This window comes from Podarcis erhardii, assembly GCF_964252035.2.
Source record: "Podarcis erhardii genome assembly, chromosome: 10".
NCBI classification, from domain to species: domain Eukaryota; kingdom Metazoa; phylum Chordata; class Lepidosauria; order Squamata; family Lacertidae; genus Podarcis; species Podarcis erhardii.
Window position 1 is genome coordinate 57,499,073 of NC_138500.1, and position 25,196 is coordinate 57,524,268.

The window sequence follows — 25,196 nt, forward strand, 5'->3', positions numbered from 1 at the left end:
CTCAACGGGAGAATGAGTAAGATTATTGCAGGTGGAGCAACTGAACGGGGTAACCAAGCAACTTCCATCTAATATGCTTAATTTTTTAAGGTGCTGTATTTCATTGCTTTATACTTAAAACATGACCATGTTCTTTCACCTTCGTTAACTGAATAAAAAGTTATTTATGGTTACATATGCATCACTCTTGAAGTCCAAGCCTTAGACAGGGCCATCTGCAAGGAGACACCTACACCCTTTCCCTGCACCCTGAAACCCTAGTTGGTTCCAGAACGCAGGGAGGTTTTGTGACACTCAAAAAACCTATGCTCAGAAGGAATTCCCTGGCAGATGTCCACAGCTAGCATGCTTTGCACAATGTAAGCATGAAGCAGCTACAGTGTGGCTTTCATACTTCTTGATCCCAGGGATCAACGATGCAAGCATCAAACTCCTTTTTCAAAGAGATTGTGTGGATTCTCAGCAGAGCTGCAGCCAATCAGGACTTCCTGCTTTTCGTGTAGGGGGATTGATGCTTGGGTTTGTCACATTTGTGCTTCACCTTTCTAAGGCAGGCTTTCAGCATCTTTGTACACCAAGTAAAAACATGGGCTTCTGGCGGAGCCCATAAAACTTTTGGTCGTGGGTTTTAAAAACTTTTATTGAAGTTTTATTTTTATTTGATGAAAAAATATAATACTCGGAAATGTGGTTTTATTTCTTCTGAACATGAACAACAAATCTGCATGGTATTTACAAATAATTGCCTTGACGGTTGAGGGTGCATTTTATTGCTAGACTACAGTAAATTGCTAAGAAGGGAGAAAAAACATGGTATGAACAGGTTAAAACAGTAAAGCAGCTCAGATTCCAGTCACCAGCTCTTGGTTTGGAAAGTTGGGTGGCTCTTCTGAACTATTTTAAGTCATAATTATCAGTATTGCTTTAATATCTTTAGTGCAAACAATATTTGATTAGTCCAACTGCAACTCTCAGTAACCAAGTCAACTGCTTGGTTTTAAAATGCTCCTACTGTCGGGGCAGGGAAGGTTGGCTAACCCTATCTGCCAACACAGCACAGACTTGACAAGACTGTACACAGAAGTATAACTTGATCCCCTACAGCAAACACACCATCAAAATTATATTACACTTTGATAAGGTCTTTAAGACCAGTGGGGAGGCGGGACGGTAGTTGTAGCTGAATTACATCTGAAGGGCTGCAGGTTCACTGCCTCTGAGTTGGGTACAAGTAAAAAAAAACCCCCAAATTGGAACCCCAATGGAGGACTGCAGAAATTAGCACCACTGCAGCCCTCCCCCCCCTCCACTACTAAGAAGAACCCAAATGGCCTGAGTCACTTTTAGGAACACTGGGCCCACAGTTCTCACCAAGTACCAGCATGTTGTGGAAGAAGCTTGCCTTTCTGCTTCCTGGAGGTGGTTTTTTGTGGAGGGGGGTGCAACAAGCGGTCTGTGGATTCTAGCGATTGCCAGAGGTGTGCACTGTGCATGTAGAGCCCTTTAGAGCCTAGTCACAAAAAATGTGGCACATGGATTTTCCAAACCATCAGTACCTATAGGATGCACACACCTGCCATGTGGAAGATGGCAGGGGCAAGGGGTGATGAAATGCACCGTAAACGAACATCAAATATCCTTAAAGATGTGGTCTGCCCTTTTAAACCCTATCGTTAAAACGGGATATTCAATTGGCAACATTTTCAGTCCTATAATGTAGATGTGCTCCGTAAGAGTTCCCTTCCCCAAAATATTCAACCCCTTTCCTCAATTTTTTTACTTGTAGGATAGGTAGCAAAACTGCCCAGGTTGGCTGATGCGTGCTGAGTTTAATTCCTAATAGAAATTAAGTCTACTTTTTAACATGCAATTGCTTGCTTCCAGAATAACACTAACTGCCAATGGTGGGTTTCTCTCCAATACTACCTAAAGCAACTGGAGCGGTTGGTGGTTTATAGAACTTTAAAAGATGTCTAGCTGAACACACACAGACACAAAGCAACTACATTATCCTGCTCTATTAGCAGTATGTCTTGCTAACCAGAAGCATGGGCCACAGATAATCTAACAATAGCAACGAACGCAATGATATAACATTGGTTTTCATTTTAAAAGGGTTTAATTGTGCTTCTTATAGCAGCCTACAATTTTGTATTCAACACTCAACCTTCACCTATCTGAAGGTTTGAAAAGGAGTAGAGATCACAGAAGAATGCTGCTTTCAAAGAGGCAGAGCATAAATATAAGTTCCCATTTTTGGCTAAGGTTGGCGTATCCCACTAGATATGCACTTGCAGCCAATGTCACCATTGTTTGAGCAAACTACAACATAGCTCAGGATCAGTTCAGTTATTTATTGGGTACATTTAATGGCCTATGCTGGTAGTTCTAAAAGAGGTTTACCATAAAATAACCTGAACATTGTGCTTGGGGGGGGGGGGGAGAGTAAAAGAAAAGCAAGTAAGGATAGGAGGAAGATGCTTAGAAAGAGTAATTTCCTCGGTCTGGGCCTATGTACACATTTACACCAAAAGAAGGATCTCTGTTTTGACAATAAATAAATCGGATTTTCAAAAATGTCAATGCCCATGCACATTCTAAGGTGGAAACATGCTTGGAGAGTATTTACATGGGGCACAATCTGGCCGGATAAATCCCTGCACAAGCCCCATTTAAAAATGAATTGCGCCATTCACCATGCTCGTTTGCTCAGCTCCCATTCATTTTTATGGGTCTTGAGCGAGATACTAGCCTGGATGGGATGTGCCCATACATAGTAATAATTCTTCCTCCATACAAAGTATTCTCTACCCAACAGCAGGAGAAAGTGCATTTTCCCTCCAATGTCCTTTCGCACTGTAAATGTCCATTTGACAATGCCTTCAGTCCAGTTTCTGTGGAATGCAGCCTTCCATCTCCACGACTTCTGGCCATCCTTCATACTTGTTTGTGTCTTTGTTGTTCTTAATATGCTGCAAACAGGGGTGGGGGGTGGGGTGACAATTGCAACAGTCAAAATACTAAAGTGATAATTGGCTTTCAGCATACATTTACGAAATAAAACTTTTTTACATACCTCGGGTTAAGAACTTAATTCGTTCTGGAGGTCCGTTCTTAAGCTGAAACTGTTCTTAACCTGAAGCACCGCTTTAGCTAATGGGGTCTCCTGCTGCCGCCACACGATTTCTGTTCTCATCCTGAAGCAAAGTTCTTAACCTGAGGTTCTATTTCTGGGTTAGTGGAGTCTGTAACCTGAAGCGTCTGTAACCCGAAGCGTCTATAACCCAAGGTACAACTGTAGTCTCCTTTCATCTACTGTGATCTTGCAAATATATACATAACCAGGTATGTCACAGTTGGTTTAATAAGGCTTACTCTACTTCCTGTAGAATAGTAAGACAGTAAGACACCTAGTTAAGCTATCCTTGGTCAAAGGCTAAACACTCACAGTGGTACCTTGGGTTACAGAAGCTTCAGGTTACAGACTCTGCTAACCCAGAAATAGTACCTCGGGTTAAGAACTTTGCTTCAGGATGAGAACAGAAATCACGCAGCAGCGGGAGGCCCCATTAGCTAAAGTGGTGCTTCAGGTTAAGAACAGCTTCAGGTTAAGAATGGACCTCCGGAACGAATTAAGTTCTTAACCCAAGGTACCACTATATTTTTAAAATCTATATTCTATTTTTTTTATTATTATAAATATTTATTAAAGTTTTTGAATACAATACATAAATAATAAACAACATTACTTATATCATGACATAGTTTCATCACTTCTTTGGACTCCCTCACGTCTCCCGCTCCCACTTACATCGTTATAAAAAAAATTTTCAAGCAAATTATCATCTTGTTTAAAACCTTATATCCGCTCATTTAAATAAAATCTAGCAGTTCTCCAAAAAATTTATATTTTCCTTAATCTCACTTATCGTCAAAATCAAATCTAATTCAGTGGTGGACAATTATTTATGATCTAGCATCCTTCTTAACATTCAACCAAATTACAATATTTTTGTAGATAAATCTTAAATTTCTTCCAGTCTTCTTCAACCCTCTCTTCTCCCAGGTCTCGGATTCTATATTCTAGCCTTCCATTTTGTTTTTTAATAAAATGATAAGGAAGCAATCATGGAGCAAACACTTTAACTTGCTGGTGTGCCTGAAACATGAAAGGCAGAGGCTTTTGGAAACTTGTGTGTAACAGAACTGAATTAAACGTTCCAATTGCACCAAATGAAAGGGAAAATTCAAATCAATGCAGATGTATAACAGCAGTTGCAAGTTTGCATATATTTCTACAGCTGCAATACAGAAGAGGAGGAATGTGCTCTGAGGCTAATTTTCAGAACCCGTTAAAAACAATGCAGATATGATCTAGGAAATGCAGAAACCGTGAGCATTATCTGAGATGTTCCCGTATCTGTTACAGAAACGGCAAGTTCTAACTTCCCTCGCAGGGTGAACAGTGGAAATTCAATGTGCTTTCGGATTACGGCAAAAGGTATTACTGAGACTTCTTGCAGCAGAGTAAGGTGTTTAAAATGCTGGGATGGCAGAACAGGCGACACCATTTCATTCTGCAGGTGGAAACCACTCGATGTTTCCCTATCTTAAACACTTCCTGCAAACAGAAAGCCTGCAAAGTTAAAACTTTTCTCTCTTAAAGTGCTGGATTTCTAGTTACAGGAAGGTTGGTTGCTTGAATGTTTTTAGTGCAGAAACATTAAAATGGGCATCCTCTGTCTGCAGTCTGAAGAAGTGCAGTCCTTCATATCATCTCAGGATTCTACAAGCACATTCATTCTGCTGCCTGCAGAGGCCAAGGTACGTCAGCTGTGAGTCTTGGACTCCACATGGCTTTTCCAAACGTTAACCTGGGAACAAACCTGTTCAAATGGGCTTTTAGTCTTGATTCCTTTCCCGCCGCAGAAGACCCAGTTGTCTCTGAAGCCAAGGTTCGTGATGGATGTGCTTCCTAGTTCAGATATTAGTTTCCGCGATTCTTCGTTAAGCCTTGGAAAAGATTCAAAAGGGTTAATATACAAATGAACTGATAAGGTCCTGGCTTTATTAACCATGGGTTGCCAATAGGTTGGCTTCTGAGTGCGCAACTTTCATCTGCCACAACCAGCATGACCAGATGTCAGCAATGACAGCAGCAACCTCTGGGGGGTAACATTGGGGTAACGAATCAAATAACCATTCTGATTCGTTTGCCATTCGAGTTGTGTTTACTTGTGCAAAACGGTACAATTCAAGTCCAGTGATGCCTTCACTTTGATACAGATGGATGCTATTGGATGCCAATGCTTTAGATAAACTTCCATGGCCATTGAAGAAAAATATGTATTTCATCTACCGTATATACTCGAGTATAAGCTGACTTTTTCAGCACATTTTTTTTGCTGAAAAAGCCCCCCTCGGCTTATACTCGAGAGAGGGTCCTTTTGGGCTGCTCCTTCCTCCTCCGCTGCTGCCACCACCAGGTTTGTGGTGTGGTGAACCGGCTTATACTTGAGTCAATAAGTTTTCCCAGTTTTTTGTGGTAAAATTAGGTGCCTCGGCTTATATTCGGGTCGGCTTATACTCGAGTATATACGACAATTATCCTAGCCTCTCTCGGGTCACTACCCCTTCTCCTTGCTCCCAGCTGTAAACTCCAGAGGCATGGCCTATTCAAGGGCAATTGCATTCAAGTTCTCAGGGATTTTCCTAGTCATTTTGCCTGATTATATAGCTAGATCAGGCCACGGACCTAATTAGATCCACAAGGTCATTTTCTCAAAACCACAGCTACCAGCCCCACACCTGACATTGGAGAACAGTCTACATCAGGAGGCTTAGTTTGGTCAGAATCGAATGTACACTTCCAGAGTTCACGCTAAATACGTTACTGGTAAATGAGCCACCATAGCATGAAAATTTGGGTCCCGGGCTTTTCAGACTCGTCTATAGAATCACAGAACTGTAGAGTTGGAAGGGACCATGTGGGTCATCCAGTCCAACCCCCTGCAATGCAGGAATTTGCATTGGTTGCAAAATGTGGTTATTATTTTTCCTGCTCTCATACCCCACTACCTTGATCTCCACGCTTTGGCAATGTGTATCCTCTCCTCCCCACAAATCATAGAATCATAGAGTTGGAAGAGACCACAAGGGCCATCGAGTCCAACCCCCTGCCAAGCAGGAAACACCATCAGAGCACTCCTGACATATGGTTGTCAAGCCTCTGCTTAAAGACCTCCAAAGAAGGAGACTCCACCACACTCCTTGGCAGCAAATTCCACTGTCAAACAGCTCTTACTGTCAGGAAGTTCTTCCTAATGTTTAGGTGGAATCTTCTTTCTTGTAGTTTGGAACTATTGCTCCTCTGCTCCGCTTCTCTGGAGCAGCAGAAAACAACCTTTCTCCCTCCTCTATGTGACATCCTTTTATATATTTGAACATGGCTATCATATCACCCATTAACCTCCTCTTCTCCAGGCTAAACATGCCCAGCTCCCTTAGCCGTACCTCATAAGGCATTGTTTCCAGGCCTTTGACCATTTTGGTTGCCCTCCTCTGGACACATTCCAGTTTGTCAGTGTCCTTCTTGAACTGTTTGTCAGTGTCCTTCTTGAGCCTAAATGCTTAGGCTCAGCCACCTCCTACAGACTGGGGAAATGGCCTTAGGAATGTCAAACATTCAGAGAAATGGTGTCCTCCACTGCTACTACAGCAGCTGACAAGTTAAGATATCGCCGCCTTAGTCCTTATCCATATGACTGATTCCCTATGTGTAAACAACCCTCTTTTTTTGGGTGGTCTTAGCAACTGCTTACTTAGTTGCGCCATCATCGTAGGTTGCCATTAATACGATTGTTCCATCTTTAATGGTCTTCAGAAAGTCAATAAGCGGGGCGACATCTAAACGAAACAGAAGTTTAGCACAACACAGTCACAATCGAATGCAGTGCTAAAATTTCTACATGGGACTTCCTTTCAAAGAAGATATGAGATGGAAAATAGCAATGTTGCTGGGATTAAGAGCCCCAACTAATTTATGTTTAAGAATTACCTCTGAATGTTCTTTGCTAAATTTCGATGCCAAGTGTTTGCAGACTGCTCAAAATTTCTATTTCTGGCGTTTCACAGTAGTGATAGGTGACATGCCATGGTGTTTAGCATTTGATGATAATGACAGCCAATATGCAATGGTATATGCTAATGTTTTTAACTTCCTTCAACCAGGGAATGCTATCCACATTTATTTGTCTACTATGGAACTTCTGCACGCCAATTACAAAAATCCTACCGTAGCTACCGTAGTGATGAGGAACATGTGGCGTCCAGATGTTGCTGGAACCCCACTGGCCTCAGCCAAAAGTAGAGAGATGTAGTTCAACATCTGGAGGGATACAGGTTCCCCAGCTGTGATCTTCTGGGGGCACTTTCTAGGTGCACACTCCATTCCATGCATGGCTCTAGTTCTTTCCATTTCCTGCTGTGAGCTGAGACTACACCCATAACACACCCAGCCTTTTGCTGTGTAGATTTCAGAAGCATGGTTGTTGTTGTTTCATTGTTGCTTTTAGACATTTATATACTGCTTGTAGTTAAACAAAACTCTTAAGCGGTTGACAACATAGGTTAATACATCTGAAATAAACAGCAAATAATACCAAAACAAAAGGAGACAATTTCTACATTCTATAAAACTTAACTAACTAGAGCATCCTCATCAGTATCAAAATCAACATTGTCACATAAAAATCAGCTGCGAAAAAAATGCAAAGAAAATCCATTGCAAAGGACTAAATCCAAGCATCCTCTAAAGATCAGGAAGCAAAATAATTCAAAATGAAAATGAGCTAAAAATATAAATTTCACATTTTAACATATAAACCTGATTCACAATGAAGCAAAAGAAAATCAACTCATTCTTCCCCACCACCGTACATCAATCAATCATGCCATTAAATGAATCAATCCAATTAAGTGCCCAGCTCCCTATTCAGCAATCTGCACAAGCTAAAAATGCAGAGATCATTCAGTTTCGCTCACACACCTGCCAGCATATAACATATTTGATAGCTGATGGGAGATTTTATATTTCAAGTCTGCAAACAATCTAGCAATGCCAATAAGTTTCAAATGTCTAGATTCTGAGATTATTATTAGTATTAAATCAAAATGCAATTTTCGATTCAAAGTTCTTCTTTCAACATCTGAGCAGGAAAACTCGCTTAACTACTTTCATTTTATACTGATTTTTTAATATAATAAGCAAGTATTCCAGCACTTACCTCCACCCCACATGTCAAAGAATTTTGTATCCACCATGCTACCTGTTTTGCCTAGAAAAGGATTAATAAATAAGTTAAACGCAATAGCACGTTCGAAAACCACTACAGATAAAGTGAACAGCTTTTGCTCACATGGAAGCTGCAAACAGTCCCTTCAAAAGGCTCTGCATTGTTGTGCTTATAACAAAGCAAAGTGGGCTTTTAACACAGCTGCCAACCAGAGACAGAATCTGGCTAAGTGTACAGGATGCCTCCATCTTTGGCCATTGCTTGACTTTAGCCATCACCAGCAGAGGCCACGAGCGATTTCCACATTTTTAAAGCTAGTGATTACCAGAATGTTAAAAGCCATTACACACAACTTTGGCTAAGCTTTCGCCTAATGTCCTCCCCACTGAAATTGTCCTCCAATTTAGTTGTTTTTTCTTGAAAAAAATACACCGCATTTTTCGCTCTATAGGACGCACCGGACCATAGGAGGGGGAGAATGGGGGGGGGAATTCTCCCCCTCTCTGCTCAGCACCCCTTCAGCGAAGCGGGAGGAGAAACGGAGCCCCTTCCATTTCTCCTCCTGCTTCGCTGAAGGGGTGCTGCGCAGAGAGGGAAAACTGCAGCGCCTCTCCAGCGAAGCGAAGCCTGGAGAGCAAGAGGGATCGGTGTGCACCGACCCCTCTCGCTCTCCAGGCTTCAGCGGCTATCCGCAAGCCTTCGGAGCGCAGCGGAAACTCCTGTTGCGCTCTGAAGGCTTGCGGATAGCTACCTGAAGCCCCCGGAGCGCAGCGGTAGTTCACGCTGCACTCCGGTGGCTTCAGCGAAAGCAACGCAAAGCCTCCGGAGCACGGGGGGGGGGGCTCTCCCTCTGCGCTTTGGAGGCTTCGCGTTGCTATCGCTGAAGCCAAGAAGCCTGCATTCGCTCCATAGGATGCACACACATTTCCCCTTAATTTTTGGAGGGGAAAAAGTGCGTCCTATAGAGCAAAAAATACAGTAATACTGACAGATGCAAGTTGTCATTTTGTAAAGATTTTTAATAAAGTTATCGGAGTGGGCTGCTTACAACAGGGATGCAGTGCTGGATTTAATCACAGTATACACACAAAGATTAGATTATGTTTGGGGACAGAAATGTGAACTATTGGCCAACAGTTTCATTAGCAAACCAAAATCACCATGTAAACTAGGAAAAACCACAATCAGAACTGTTTTAGAGTTTCATGAAGGTTTTAAGAAGTAGGTACTTAGCAGGAATACCCCCAAAACTCTGCCCATTTGGGGCTGGACTGCTAGAGGATAACATCCTAGGAAGCAACGGGCAACAGTTCAGCTCAGAGTCACCCAAGTTATTAAGGTTTTTGCAAAGGGCAATGGCAGCAATCTCTTTCTGGAATTACTTCTAATGACTTCAGCAAGTACAAAAAGGCAAGAGCGTGCTAGGATCCAATCAATTTTTATAAGTTTTACTGTGATTTTGTTTCGGTGCTGTCGGCTGCCATGAAGGAAGGAGCGAATAAAACCTTTCAGTTAACAAAGCGAGAACCAGTGCCAGCCAGACTTTGTATGTTTCTTCTCAAGGAAATAGTCAATACATAAACACTCTTTTTCCAAGTGTAGATCTGTATGTTGGCAAAATGGTGCCATCCACCCAAAGTTTGCAAGGGGGGGACCAGATGAAGAGACGCACCCCCCCCCAATGAGGACTGGGCATGTTCTGTGGGGAAAGCAGGGGAGGGAATGATGGTGGGGGAGTGGAATGGAATTATTCTGGAAGGACCCTGAACAGGACCACTCTAACGCTGCAACATTTAGTTGCAGGTCACGCTAGCCACTTTTGAAAGTTACCACTGACTGTTCATTTGTAGCTAGGTCCAGTCATTCCACATGTGAAATTTGCCTTCTACTATGATTAATTCTCCGAGCCAGCATTCAGGCTTCCTTACTACTTGCCTGGAAATAGTTGTAACGTTAATATAAGAACGCTGATACGGTTTAAAAACCCCAAACCAGTCACTTACCATTGACCAGAGCTATATTAATCCCTCTTCCAACGTTGTTTTTAACTCCACTCATCAACCTGAAACGAAAACCACAGAGAAAGGGAATTATGACAAGCTTTCCCCCTCTCCAACTCCCCGCTGCCAACTGGAGGTTGTGGAGAGTATAGTATACTTTCTAACGACATCCTGTAAGAAATGTGAACTTTTCCCCTCTGGGCTAAATGAAATTTGCACACCTTACAGCTACAGGAAGTGTTGGCTCTTTTTCCATCATCACTTTAAATTATTACAGATGGCAGACAGCATAACAAATTGGACTGTGCATCTGATTTAACATGCAAGAGGAGTCCACCCAGGGTCTACTTTGAAAAGCTACAATTCAGGGAGACCAGTTATTCCAGTGCCAGCTGTGAGACTCATCTAGCCAATCTCAAAACATACAGCTTTAACTAACACACGTTCTTCAAGTTAAGCAAATCTGACTAATTAACCCATGTCCCATTTCTGGGAAAAGAGAACCTCCTATTATTATAAGAAGAAGAACATGCACCATCTTAATCAACTTCCTGTTAAACAACAGGTCCATCTACAGAGCAGCTTTTCTGGCACTATCTTACGGAGCATAGAAACTGAAACAAGAGTTGGGCTATGGAAGAGAAAATACTCTTGATATGGCCTTTGCTCGGTTATGGTTTGGGTTCAGCACACATGATGTCCTTTATGGACCATCAGATTGTCACAGCAGAACAGCATTTGTGAGCCAAGTATTGTATTTCATTTTTAAGATACAGGTGCTGGGTTTTGGTTTTTTACCAATTCCGTCGTGAGTTAGCTACTGTGATGCATAGGATTTACCACAAGGGGGTAGCAATACATCACTTTAGGTTTCTTGCTGAAGTGTTGGTAGAAAGGAACCTGGACAGGAAGAGTGTACGATTAACACTGCGTCTGTCAAACGTGGGTCCCCAGCTGTTGCCGGACTACAATTCCCATCATCCATAGCTAGCAGGACCAGCGGTCATGGATGATGGAAGTTGTAGTCCCAACAAGAACAGGGGACCCACGTTTGAGAAACAATGGATTAACATTTCAACAGAGGATGACTTGGGTAAGGACGCCACCAGGTGTGCCCACTGAGCTTTGAGAAAGACGTTGTGTGACACAGGTGAACTTGGGGGTGCCCAGTTAAGAGCCAGATCTGAAAGCAGCCCCCAAGCTGCAAACCTTAAAAGGGACCCTGCAGCCCTGCTCAGCACAGCCTGAGTGCCATCTTAACTTATGAAACAATGGAGGAAGCACTTAAAGGAGGACATTAACCTCATCAGATACATCAAGAAACACTTCTTTTCCTGCTTCGTAAGTCCCTCAGATGTCACCTGAGGTTCCAGATCACAACTCTGGCCTTTGGATAAGTAATCTAATCTTGCAGTGAAATAAAACAATCTGGAAGCTTTGGAGCCAGCTGACTGGTTGGGGTGAAAGGGCAAAGGACCAAGGAGGCCGAACAATGGCTCTAGAAGTTTCAAGAGAAATAGCGATCGAAAGAAGAAAACTCTTAATATGAACACGCACAAGAATGCAAGACCAATTTGTTCTTTCCAGTAACTCTCAAAGTTGAAAGATGAAAGCAGATGACAAGGGGCTCCGGAGAAGCTGGGCCAGTAATACCCCCCCCCCCGTAAAGGTTTGGAATATATCCAATTAAGATCCATTAAAAACAATGGGCTTAAGTTAGTCATGTTCATTAGTTTCAATGAGTCTACTCTGAGTAAGGCTAGCATTGGACTGGCAGGGCTGAGCCCTTTTGGGATGGTGGTGTATACTGCAGAACAGTAAGGAAGCCATGCAAATATTTGGCATGGCTGTTAATCACTAGTACAAATCCATCCTTAAACCTTGACATTATCTCCAGCACTCTACAGTAAATTTGCATCCAGGATACAAAAACACAGATGAGTATGGACAGGGTTTCATCCTGGTACATTATAAAGCAGAGTATGAGACTGACTAACTCCACTAGGGAAAATGGCCTGTGCTGAGCAAAAAAATCTGCAAAGAGATATATATGTTATTGTGCTGGATACTAATCTTACAGAAATGGACTTCAAGTTTTGTATACTTAAGTGGCGGTGTGTGGGGAAAGTTCTGCTACTGACCCTGATGAAGCCGCACGGAGGAAAGAGGCTGCCCCATGGTCACAAATGCTTCTAATCTTACAATGCCATTTTAATCACAGTAAAAAGTGACAAAGCCTAACCTATTACAGAACATTTGGGGCTGTATCCAACCGTGTCACTCCGCTGATGGTTAAGGAAGGCTTTTGTCAGTGGAAAGGGGCAGGAAGCCATTTCTGGCAATTCCTTCTTCCCCCAAGTCCTCCCAGGTCCCCCTTAAACCTCCAGAAGGGTGGGAGGACCCTCTTAAACAGCGGTTCTCAACCTGTAGGTCCCCAGAAGTTGTTGGACTACAACTCCCATCATCCCTGAGCTCTGGCCTTGCTAGCTAGGGGTGATGGGAGTTGTAGTTCAACAACATCTGGGGACCCACAGCTTGAGAAAGGCTGCTCTAAAAGGACCTTTGGACAGTTAAGTCCAGTCAAAGGCGACTATGGGGTGCAGTGCTCATCTCGCTTTCAGGCCGAGGGAGCCGGCACTTGTCCGCAGACAGCTTTCCGGGTCATGTGGCCAGCATGACTAAACCGCTTCTAGTGCAATGGGACACTGTGATGGAATCCAGAGCACATGGAAACGCCGTTTACTTTCCCGCCGGAGCGGTACCTATTTATCTACTTGCACTTGCATGCTTTCGAACTGCTAGGTTGGCAGGAGCTGAGACAGAACAACGGGAGCTCACCCCATCATGGCGATTCAAACCACCGACCTTCTAATCAGTAAGTCCAAGAGGCTCAGTGGTTTAGACCACAACGTCACCCACGTCCCTGGAAGGACCCTCTAGACTAGAGCATGTTGAGAGGAGATGCAGGAAGAAATGCCCAAATCTGCACCCTTCTCCATTCTGCCAACCAAGACCTGACTGCCAAGTCTGGGTAAAACCCTTTGCAATTAAAAGAGTAACCTCCAGTTTGACGTCTTATGACGTTATCCAAGGAGCAGACTATCTTAACAGAGTGCAGTTATGTGAAGCATGTGGAACATACACGCATTAACATTCATAACCGCAAGATACCCATAAATTTTGTTTCCACTTTCAGCACTGCCGGTTTGGCACATCAACACAAAACTGGAAGAATGGATGTGGTTGCTTAAAAACAAACAAAGACAGGCTTCATCCACCCTTCTCTCGTACCATGCGTTTTGGTGCCAGAAACACCAGCTCTTCCCATTTTCCCTGGACTGGATCAGATATTGTTTATTAAGAAATCCTATATCCTGCCAATCCAATGTAAAACAGCAGCCAAGGCACTTTTTCTATTCAAGACCAGGGTGCAAATTATCCAAAACTACCTTCCGGAAACCAACAGAAGAGAAATCAGGTGATACGTACACATTATCTTCTACGCAAATTTTAGGCCCAACGACGTTGGCTGCTCCACTTGCCATTTTGAATGCAAAATGGTTCTCTGGACAAATTTTAGTCGTTCCACATTTATATCTCGGGGGTTTTGTAGCTTTGGAGGGAAAAAGAAATTCCATTAGCAGAAAAACGATATAACATCAGATGCTCTCTTCTCTTTCTTTCTAAAGACTATACAGCATGAACACGTTGATTTCAACAGGATGGTTTTTTTTTAAAGAAAATCATCTGAAAAAGTGTTTTGTGAAGCCAAAAAAATTACACACTTGTCTTGATGAATATTATGTTAACGGTTAAGAACTGGGAAATAAAAGCAGCATCCTTTACCCCACCAACTTCTACTAGAGCAGACATGTGCAAATTCATGCGTTCTGGAATGTGAGATATAGATATTTCATAGAGTTGGAAGCAACCCCCTGCAAGGCAGGAATATGCAGCTGGGATTGAACCAGAAACCTTGCCACTGTCAGCACCACGCTCTAAAACCAACAGAGCTGCCCAGCTGTTTGTATACGGCTCTTTCTTTTTCAGGCTCCACAAATTACACAGAAGGATGGAGGTAAGTGCAATGGCTACCCCAAGCTTGAGTCTCCAAATGTTGTTGGGACTACAGCTTCCATTGCCCATCCTGGTTACGATTGATGGAGTCCTGGTCCAGCAAAAAATGGGGACCCGGGCCAAGATACAGCTCACTGTAATGTTCACTGGGCAGAACATAAAGAATGTGTAAATCTGGAGCTGAACATTCCAGTGGCGGTTCATATAGGGTGGGGTGGAGGCAGTGGCATCTTCCCAGTGGCGGCACTGAAGTGGTCAGGATGAAGCAAGGTGGCGATGTCAGGGGAACTCCAGGTTCAGCAGCCCCACACAGATGCTCCCGCAAACCTTGCTGTTGCTGCCTTGGCCCAGTATACCTGAAGGAGCGTCTCCACTCCCATCGTTCAGCCTGGACACTGAGGTCCAGCTCCAAGGGCCTTCTGGTGGTTCCCTCCCTGCGAGAAGCAGTTACAGGGAGCCAGGCAGAGGGCCTTTTTGGTAGTGACGCCCTCCCAGCAGATGTCAAGGAAACAGACAACTACCTGTTTAGGGAAGTTTTTAAGGTTTGATGTTTTATCCTGTTTTTAATATTCTGTTGAAAGCCTCCCAGAGTGGCTGGGGAAACCCAGCCAGATGGGCTGGGTATGTCTGTCTGTCTGTCTATAATTTATTATTATTGTGAGTACAGTGCCAAGAGGATGAGCCACCATGTCTGAGATGAGCCACCTCTTTGAAAAAGTGATCAAAGCAACTGTTAAACACTCCTGAACAATTTTAATGGCTTTACTGTAAGCCCGAGTCAAGAAGTGGGAACGTCTCCATCCAGGAAGAAGAAGAAAAAGGAGGAATAATAGGTACCTTTTAGGGCCCCATCTAGGTGATGGAGTTCGCTTCAGTTCATTAGTAGCTGGAAGGGTTTTCAGCAAGGAAACTCAAACCCAGGGCTCATGACCACTCCTCCAAGGCTTTCTGCCCCAGCCCCTATGGTCCTGCTCTGCCACTGTGTGTAAATTCACATGTGGTCTAGTTATTCTTAGGAAAGTTGGGATAAGAGAGTAGGCTGGAGATTGCCTGTGGGTCATGTGCATCTTATTTTGGGTTTATAGGAGAACTAAGAACATAGAACACGAAAAAGTAAAAACCCTGCTATGCGATACTTACGCCGTGCAGGTACCTCCAGTGGAGATCTTGCTGAAAGAGATAACATTTTATATTATTCCTTAATCACGTTCAAACAAAGAAAAAACATGTCAAAGTCTATCAAATAGAAGAGAAGGCTTAAAAGTTATGGCTTTTCTCCAAGGTTAGACAATGCTGGCCTACAGAAGCTGTACAATTCCAGTTTGAGTGCAGAACGTGCTGTCACGGAACAGTATTTTTACTGGATGGGATAACTGCCTACAAATTAATATTTCTCCATTCTAAATTGTGTGATTGAGTTATTGGCTCATTAAAGAAAGCCATTTTAGGTTCTATAAAGTTTTATTTGCTATAAGTAAAGATTAAAAATAAAACTTTTTCTGTATATAAAACAGGAAGCAAAACACTAACAAATTAGCAACAAATGAAATAAAATAGAATAAATAAAAGGAGGACTCTTTTTGACTTGCTGCTGATAAGCAATTTGCAAAAATCAAAAACAAAACAAAACCACCCAGCACGGTTTAGTTTAACATCACAGCATATATGAGAACACGAGGCTCAGAAGAGAAATAATTCTTTCAAAGCAGTATTAAACATGCACAAATCACCTAGCCTGCAACTCTGTATGCACTTACTAGGAAGTAAGCTCCACTGAACTCATTGGGAATTAAATCTGAATAGATGTGTGTAAGATTACACTCTTTAGCGGCATAATTCTGGCTGAAATTATATGCAGGGAAAACAACAGAAGCAAATCACTTACCAAACAGGTTCCCTAGGCTGGCGTCCATTTTTATTTCAAATACTTGGGATATGACGTAAAATGTCAGCAGAAAGACAGCTACCGCTACCGCCAATTTCGCAGCTCCTGCTCCGAAAAAAGGATGCGTTATCACCAACTGCTATTATTTTGATGCAACAACACATTTCTCAAGCCATCTGACTAAGACTTCTAGATCAAAAAGAGCAACACCCTGAACGCTGCTGGGAAAGGAACAAGAGCCCTTGGCCCACAAAAACGAGCCTTGCTCTCTCTCTGTGTGTGTGTGTGTGTGTGTGTGTGTGTGTGTGTGTGTGTTTTCTTTCTTTTGAATAAATTTTATTAGAATATAAAGAATACAGAGCTTATTATCAAATATGGTCCCCCCCCAAAAAACTATATATCTGTATATATTGCAATGTACCTCTAAAATACGTATCTTACACATGGCACTTTATTATAGAAATGGACTGGTGAAATGTATTAATTCTGGCATGAACGTGTATGACTGCTCTGAATAGTGCTGTTGCATTTTGCTCCTCTTTTTATTTATTTGCATTATAAAACTGAAATAAAAACATTTATATAACAAAAGATAAACTCCCCAGACCTTAAACATACCAAAATCCATTCCTGACTGCTCCCATTGCTAATATACTAATATGCTACAAAAAGCAGGAAAAAACAGATACACCTCAAACCACACATAATTTAAACCAGCCTGGCCATATAGTCCCAATGAATTAAATGTTGGCTGACCACTTCAAAACTAAACACTCATGATTAACTGAACTGTGAAACATTGAGAGGACAGATCTTCATTTCCGTGCAGACTAACGTACCTTGTTTCACCAGCCAAAAAATAAGGTGGTCGTTGTTCTTACCTGCTATTCTCATGGTTGCCCTTCTTTCGTTATTGACACAATTGCATTTAACCAGCTCCCTAGGAGAATGAAGGGATAAAAGCAGCGTTCAGTTATACTGTACTAGAACAATCAAACAGAGCATTTTTTGTTAATCAGTGCCGTTAGAACATTATAATGGGCTGATGACAACACCATGATCCCGAATAAAAAATGTATAATTTCACCATGCAATGAAATCTGGAGACTTTTAGAAATTATTTTGGTAAGCAACTAAGACAGGATACAAGAAGAGGCTGCAAGGGTTATCTGTATACATTTCATTTTAGGTTGGGCACTCTGAGCCCCATACAGTGGTACCTCAGGTTACATACACTTCTGGTTACATACGCTTCAGGTTACAGACTCTGCTAACCCAGAAACAGTACTTCAGGTTAAGAACTTTGCTTCAGGATGAGAACAGAAATCGTGCTCCGGCGGCGCGGCAGCAGCAGGAGGCCCCATTAGCTAAAGTGGTGCTTCAGGTTAAGAACGGACCTCCGGAACGAATTAAGTACTTAACCCAAAGTACCATACTTCTGTTTTCCTTGGAACACTGCACAACTTTTATTAGGTAAGAAGAGGCAACATTACAGAACATTAAAAAGAGAAGCCATGGGATTTGTTAGAGATTACAAGCGCTCTACGAAATCTCCTATGGAAATCAATAAATGTATCTATTTTCATTCGTATTGCAATTGAATTGTGAATATGCACCATGAGCTGTATTTATTTGCACCTACCAATTCCAAATAGATTATATGCTGTATGGATTAAAAATAAAGGCTAGGGAGGGAAGGGGGGGAATCAGAATAAACCATCTGCGCTCATTTGGCATACCCTCACTCAGTGAAAAATGTTTGCACAGGAAGAATGACGCCAACTGTACTACTATCAAAACCAAGAAGGTGCAAAAAACGAAACCTAGTTCTGAGTGCTGAAGTGCTTTGAATAGTTCCCCATGCTGCATGCAAAACAGATTTGAAATCCCACAGAGATTTCAAAAGCACTTTGCAATATATGACACAGGGGCCCAGTTCTCAAAAAGGAAGAGTCAATTTCCCAGAGGGTGCCTGCAAGCTTTTGATTGTGCCTAAAATAGCTCCTAGGATTCCAGTCTTAATATTAATATAATGATTTTCCCCCCCCTGCATGCTCAAAGGCTGTCTGTTGTTGAATAACTCGATTCTACGTACTGTACACCTGTACAACACTGGCGAAACCAATAAACTAAAGTAACATGACTTTACCAGTTCCACATATTCCTCGCTAATTTTGTCTTTCACCGAATGCTCCTAAATTAAAATGTCATAAAAATAGGGAAGGGGAGCCCATTCTAAGGATCCTTTTCCCGCTCAAGAAAGTAGGGCACTGGGCTAACAGCCAGGACTCTCGCACAGCTAGATTAGCATTAATTCAAATGTGTTTTGGAGGAAGATTGTTTGTAGCTCTTCCTACATTCTCCAGGCTGGAAAAGAGCTAATCTCAAAAGGCACGTGCACCTTCCTTCTCTCTGATGCTTACAGCGTAAACCAAATATAAAAGCAGGTTGGGTGCACACTGATATTTTTTCAAGATAGAGATCTGGTTCAACAGGATCTGCTGCCTAAAACCCAGCTTCAGCTGAATGTTTTACCGCAGATGCACCAATTTCTACACCAAGACTTGACCATCTGGAATTCTAACATGCAGTAACAATTTCTGGAAAATTGGTCATCTCCCACCCTTGTAGAATTCCCTGAGCAGGTATTTCAAAATCCAAGCAATGCTTTCAATAGGCTTTCCGCACATAAACGTAATTTAAAATATGCCTGTAAGAGCCAATTTATTCCACGTTTCCATTTCACTAAAATTAACTTATTTAAAAACTCCAATTTCAAAGCAGTTCAGTTTGGGCAGTCTCATAAACGTGCTGTTAATCAGATCATTTTATAGCATCACATCTGCTCAGCTGCAGCAGCAACCATAATTTGTCTGAATTAAGCCACAATATTTTCCACTGCTAAGCTTATGACTAAAGCCTGCATTATCTTTTTATTGTTCCACATCACCAAGCAAAGTTGGGAACTCTTTCTGAACAATTCAGGGAACAGAAAGGAAAAAGAAAAAGAAAGAAAGAAGAAAAAAGAGAAGAGAAAAGAAAAAGGGAGTTCAATGTAAAAGAGAAGAGTCAAGGTTGAGGGGCTGTACAAATTCATTCCAGCATCTGAAGTATCAAAATGGAAAGTGAACAGACCTCACCTTGAAATGCAGGAAATTTTATCCCTCTTAAGCAGGCCATTTTTTTTATTTGTAGCTACTGCCATGCTTTCCCCTCGGACTTTCCCCTTGTCGCCCCAATCTTCCAGTTCCTCCACTAATTATTTTTATTATTATTACTTTTGTATACCGCCCTATACCCAGGTCTTAGGGAAGTGCACAACAAAAAAAATAATCACAATATAAGAACACAAAATACATAATAAAAACAAATCCGCTCTCCCCATCACATTTTTGAAGGGCACTGGATGTCAATCAGCCAAAGGCCTGGTTAAGGTTTATAATGAAGGTGCCAACCAACTCTCCCTAGGGAGAGCATTCCACAAACAGGGAGCCATTGCAGATAGCACAGTGGGGACTTTTCCTCCCTCTTCCCCCACCCCTGCTGCAGGCAGTTTCGAAATTCCCATTGTTCTAGGTGCACTTCATTAGTTTCTGAGCTCTGGGTGCAGTGTTGCGCCTAAGATTTCAATTAAAACTGCAGCGTGGAAGGAAAGGAGGACCCTTTTCTGCCTCCCCACTTCCAGCTACTCTCCAAAGACTGGAGAAGAGACCCCAGGGGGGTGGGCAGGGGAAGGACTAGACCATGTGAAAAATGAACATAATATTTTAGCTGCAGTTCATTAGGCTTGTTGTAAAAAAAAGCATGCCTAGACATCCCATTGTTGCGCCTATTACCTAGGTTTAAGGTGCCATTTAGCTCCTAGCTTTCATATCTCACTTTCTAACACTGCCTAAAAGGCGCTGTGGTCTAAACCACTGAGACTCTTGGGTTTGCCGATCAGAAGGTTGGTGGTTTGAATCCCCGCGACGAGTGAGCTCCCATTGCTCTGTCCCAGCTCATGCCAACCTAGCAGTTCGAAAGCACACCAGTGCAAGTAGATAAATAGGTACCACTGTGGCGGGAAGGTAAGTGGTGTTTCTGTGCGCTATGGTTTCCGTCATGGTGTTCCTTTGAGCCAGAAGTGGTTTAGTCATGCTGGCCACATGACCTGGAAAGCTGTCTGTGGACAAACGTCGGCTCCCTCGGCCTGAAAGCGAGATGAGCGCCGCAACCGCAGTCACTTTTGACTGGACTTAACCATCTAGGGGTCCTTTACTTTTTAACCTTTTCTAACACTGCCTACAGGGAAATGAGCCCCTCCCCAGCTGATTCCAGCCATGCCTACCATCTTCGTTTTCCCCTAGCTGGCAGGTGAGCTGGGGTTGACAACAGAACATGCTGAATGCCTCAGCCATGCTAGCCTGATCAGCTTCCAGGATGAGGGAGAAGAAGCAATTTCACTTCCACTGCTTGCAGAGCACCCTTGCCTCTCTGCCAGCCCAAACTCTCACCTGGGAGGAATTCTGCATACTCGCCTAGACAGAATTTGTGGTTGCCTATGGTGACCTGGTGAACAGTTGAATATACATTCCACGGTCTTCCTTACTCTGATCGCTTAGAACGCACATCTCTATGCACTAATACTTCTCCTGAGTCTGCTGCCCCAACCCTGTCCTTTGGCATTTATTGTTTTCTAAACCCCTACTTGCAAGTTCAGCACTTCAGACATTTTAAACTGCTATAACTCAGCTGCTCTTCAGCTGATTTTTATGAAATTATGCAGATTAAACCAGTGAGTGGTTTGCTTATTTAACTATGTGTATGTATGCTGCTCAAAGTAGTTATTTGGTGGCTTGCAACGATTAAGTAAAAATACGATTTCATTACAAAATGAATATGTAAAATTTTAAAATGTGCCTGCAGAGGCTTTATAACATACTTTCCAACATTTCTCTGATGAGAATAGGGACATCCTGTTCATTCATACATACATACATTATACATACATACCCTGGTCATCTGACTGAGTTGCCCAGCCACTCTGGGCAGCTTCCAACACAGATAAAAACATAATAAAACATTAAAAAATAACTTCCCTATACAGGGCTACCTTCAGATGTCTTCTAAAGGTTGTATATATACTTATCTCCTCCTGACTTCCTTGCATTATTCCATACCCTCCAATATTTTTCTGATGAAAATAGGGACATCCTAATGGAAAGCAGGATCAGATCAGAAACCAGGACCGCCGCTGGAAAACGGGGACACTTGGAAGGCCTGTTATAATAGCAGGAAGTTTGGAAAACCCAGAGGTCTTACATCGTATTTGCATGACATGGAGAGAGACTGATCTAAGGCTTCTGCATTTTATTTTTATTTTTTTGCTATCTAGAAACCTGACCCGATGGCAACTTCTTGTAGGGTACTATAGTACCCTTGGAAAATGTAAACATTTTTCATCTCTTTTTCACCATAGTCACCCTGAAAATACATGGCGATTCTATCAGTCACGCGAACAAGCAAAGTCAGCAGTGTTTTCCTCATTCTTCCCTCATGTCCTTGCTTCTCAGATCACTGAATATTTATTTCTCTTTGCCTCTGTGCCTTTTCCCCCACTGACATTTCCTGCTCGAACACCTCCTCCACTTCCTATTAACAGCCAAAAATACAAGTTCGTCTTTGCTTCCGAAGCAGTCCCTACCACCTAGAAAAAGTTTCACTTCTTCCACACAAGCAGTGTTAGATACTCAGCTATATAACCTAGGCACCAAAAGGCTCCTTAAACCAGGGTTACAATCGCCAAAGGGGAATGTATAGTTGCTATTTGGGGGCCAGAAGGCTCAAAAGTTGTATTTTTCAATACACTTTTTGGGTTCCTGAAATTCGTTCTCATTGTGCAGATAAAATATAGCAGAGAGAATTCTACAGGATATTTTGCTGGTGTGTGAAAACAGTCGAGATCCCAGGATCCCAAGGCAGGCACCTCCAGATGGTGGAGATGTCAGGTGCCATCCTGGCGCTTGGACATCTTCACTTGATTACAAGTGGTTGATAAAAGTAAAGGGACCCTGACCATTAGGTCCAGTCGTGGCTGACTCTCGGGTTGCGGCGCTCATCTCACTTTATTGGCCGAGGGAGCCGGCATTTGTCCGCAGACAGTTTCCGGGTCATGTGGCCAGCATGACTAAGCTGCTTCTGGCAAACCAGGGCAGCACACGGAAACGTTCAAATCCCTGTAACAGGGTGAGCTCCTGCTGCTTGATCTCTGCTCCTGCCAACCTAGCAGTTTGAAAGCATGTCAAAGTGCAAGTAGATAAATAGGTACCGCTCCGGCGGGAAGGTAAACAAGTGGCTGATAGCCCGGTGCAAAATGCGCCTGGCAAATTATGAAAGTTGCACACAAGTTGTGCTCTACTTTCTCTATGTACATCCTAGTGCCAACACTTTTCCTGAGGGCAGGGGTTGACAGGCATATCTACACACCTTCCAGCGTTCCATTGTTGCGTCCATAACCTCGGTTTAAGGTGCCATTTCACTCCTAGCTTTCATCTCCGTTTCTAACATGGATGCCTTCACATTCACTTTATTCAGGGAGAGCTTACCAGGGAGAGCTTACTCAGCTTTCAGCTGAATCCAGTGTTCAACATTAGCCAGGCACCAGGGGCATTTGGCCCCTGGCTTTTGACCACTTGAAGATGCCTCGGCACCAGGATGAGGCCTGACATCTCTACCATCTGGGGATCCTTGGATCTGGTCTGTTTTCACACACAAATACCCCGCCCTGTAGAATTCTATGAGTTATATTTAATCCTCACAATCGGAATGAATTTCAGACAACAAAATGCCTTTTCTGTGCAGCCTGAGCAGGAGCAGTCACCAATAAGAAAAAGAGGTCGGAATAGGACAATACATATGTGGACTGTCCCTGGATCAAGTGATTTTTCTTCTTTATGTTTTCAAAGTTCTTAACCTAGGCTCAAGGTTGTCATCTGAACTAGCCAGATGTTTAGCTGAGAATCAATCGCATTCACTCCATAATTTGAAAAATAGAGCCATCTTGCCCCAAAATGGTAACTAGACATTTTGTTTGGGCGGCCATTTGGAGTCTAGCTTTTATATCTGAGTTTCTAACACTGGTTTTGACCAGGAAACAGGTTTTTCCATCCACCCCTTTAACTATCAGGCAGATTAGAATGCAGCATGAGATACTTGTAGAACAAGGGGAAAGTGCAGACTCAGTCAAATAACAATGCAGTTTTTGTATGAATGCTGGAGATTAGAGGACACAGAAAAACAAAAGACAAAATGCTATGTTAGTTAAATCAATTCAAAGTGTTCTCACTGAGTTAGAAGAACATGGGGTGCTCATTTGTGAAAGCATCAGGAAGTTAATTCTGCCTTTATGACAATGACTTGGGAATCTCTGATTCTAGTAGAACTAAACAGTAAAATAAGTTGATAAACATTTCTCTATAATAAATAAATTGCCTAAAATGAAATAAACATGTAATGTATTGAGTTAAGGAATACTGGAAAGCAAAGCACACCAAAAACTCTTTAAAAGGAAGCCTCAGATAAAAGTTGTGGTGGTCTATTGTGGAGTTCATCAGACATGGATAACTGTGGCCAGGTGACTTCTGTGCATGAGAAGCCCCAGAAGGTGGACAGTATCAGTGTTCCAAACTCAGATGTATAAGCTAGGTGCTAAATGGCTCCTTAAACCAGGGTTACAGTCACCAAAATGGAATACCTAGTTGCCATCTGGGGGGCCTGATGGCTCGAAAGTCGTATTTTTCAATAGCACTTTTTGGTTCCTGAAATTCGTTCTGATTGTGCAGATAAAATATATTGGAGAGAATTCTACAGGATGTGTTGCTGGGCATGCACCTCCAGATGGCCAAGATGTCAGGTGCCATCCTGCTGCCTGGTCATCTTCACTTGGTCCCAAGTGGCTAATAAAGGTAAAGGGACCCCTGACCATTAGGTCCAGTCGTGGACGACTCTGGGGTTGCGGCGCTCATCTCGCTTTATTGACCGAGGGAGCCGGCGTACCAGAGCAGCGAACCAGAGCAGCGCATGGAAATGCTGTTTACCTTCCCGCCGGAGTGGTACCTATTTATCTACTTGCACTTTGATGTGCTTTCGAACTGCTAGGTTGGCAGGAGCAGGGACTGAGCAACGGGAGCTCACCCCGTCGTGGAGATTTAAATCGCCGACCTTCTGATCAGCAAGTCCTAGGCTCTATGGTCTAACCCACAACGCCACCCGCTAATAGCCAGGTGCAAAATGAGCCTGGCAAATTTCTAATGCTGGGAAGCATACAAGTTTCATTCCTTGATATATAAACTAGATAAGTCTGACTGCCCAAGAGCTAACTTCCAAGGCAGTGGGAAGCCCCGTAGAGCAAGTGGAAGTCCTTGAACAGGGCTTCCACTGGCAGGACTCCTTAGCTAAACCCTGCCCTATAGTTTGCAAAATCTGGATAAAATGGCAGACGATACTCTGCATGAATGGGGAAGTGAGAGAGATAAAGTTTGTGAGGAAAGCAGGGAGAATGCAAACACAAGCCTCATTTGGTACGGCTGCCATACATCCAGGTTTCCCTGGACACATCCGGGAATTGGGCAGCCATTCTGTGGCCTGGTGGATTTTTACTAAATTGGCAAAATGTCCAGGAAAACCCAGACGTATGGCAAGGGGGGGGGGGTATTACAATAAATAAATCATTAAAAAAACGGGGAAAGCACAAAAAAGTCCTATCATTTGGACACTCATAGTTTGGTGTTAGATATGAATCAAGCCCATGTTTGAAGAAAATGTTTTGTTACGCTGAATGAATCTCTCCATTTAAGATATAAGCTGCATTCAATGGGGAGGGGAACAGCTCATTCATTCATGAATGGGTGGGGAAATACATTCTCAAAAGAGAAAGGCAATTATCTCACCTGTTACGCACTA

General features: G+C 42.8%; 1 protein-coding gene across 1 annotated transcript in view; it reads right to left on the reverse strand.

The window, feature by feature from the left end:
* Nucleotides 1-673: 673 nt before the first annotated feature.
* The window catches only part of FAM3C (FAM3 metabolism regulating signaling molecule C), a 36,061-nt gene continuing 11,538 nt past the window's right edge, over nt 674-25,196 (reverse strand). Inside the window, exons 2-10 of the mRNA XM_081878165.1 lie at nt 17,138-17,196; nt 16,257-16,361; nt 15,512-15,541; nt 13,784-13,907; nt 10,298-10,356; nt 8,286-8,336; nt 6,822-6,906; nt 4,887-5,013; nt 674-2,972 (exon numbers count right to left, since the gene is read on the reverse strand). Of these exons, the coding sequence (XP_081734291.1) occupies nt 2,883-2,972; nt 4,887-5,013; nt 6,822-6,906; nt 8,286-8,336; nt 10,298-10,356; nt 13,784-13,907; nt 15,512-15,541; nt 16,257-16,361; nt 17,138-17,150 (684 nt within the window). The 5' untranslated portion in view covers nt 17,151-17,196 and the 3' untranslated portion in view covers nt 674-2,882. The remainder of the gene's footprint in view (nt 2,973-4,886; nt 5,014-6,821; nt 6,907-8,285; nt 8,337-10,297; nt 10,357-13,783; nt 13,908-15,511; nt 15,542-16,256; nt 16,362-17,137; nt 17,197-25,196) is intronic.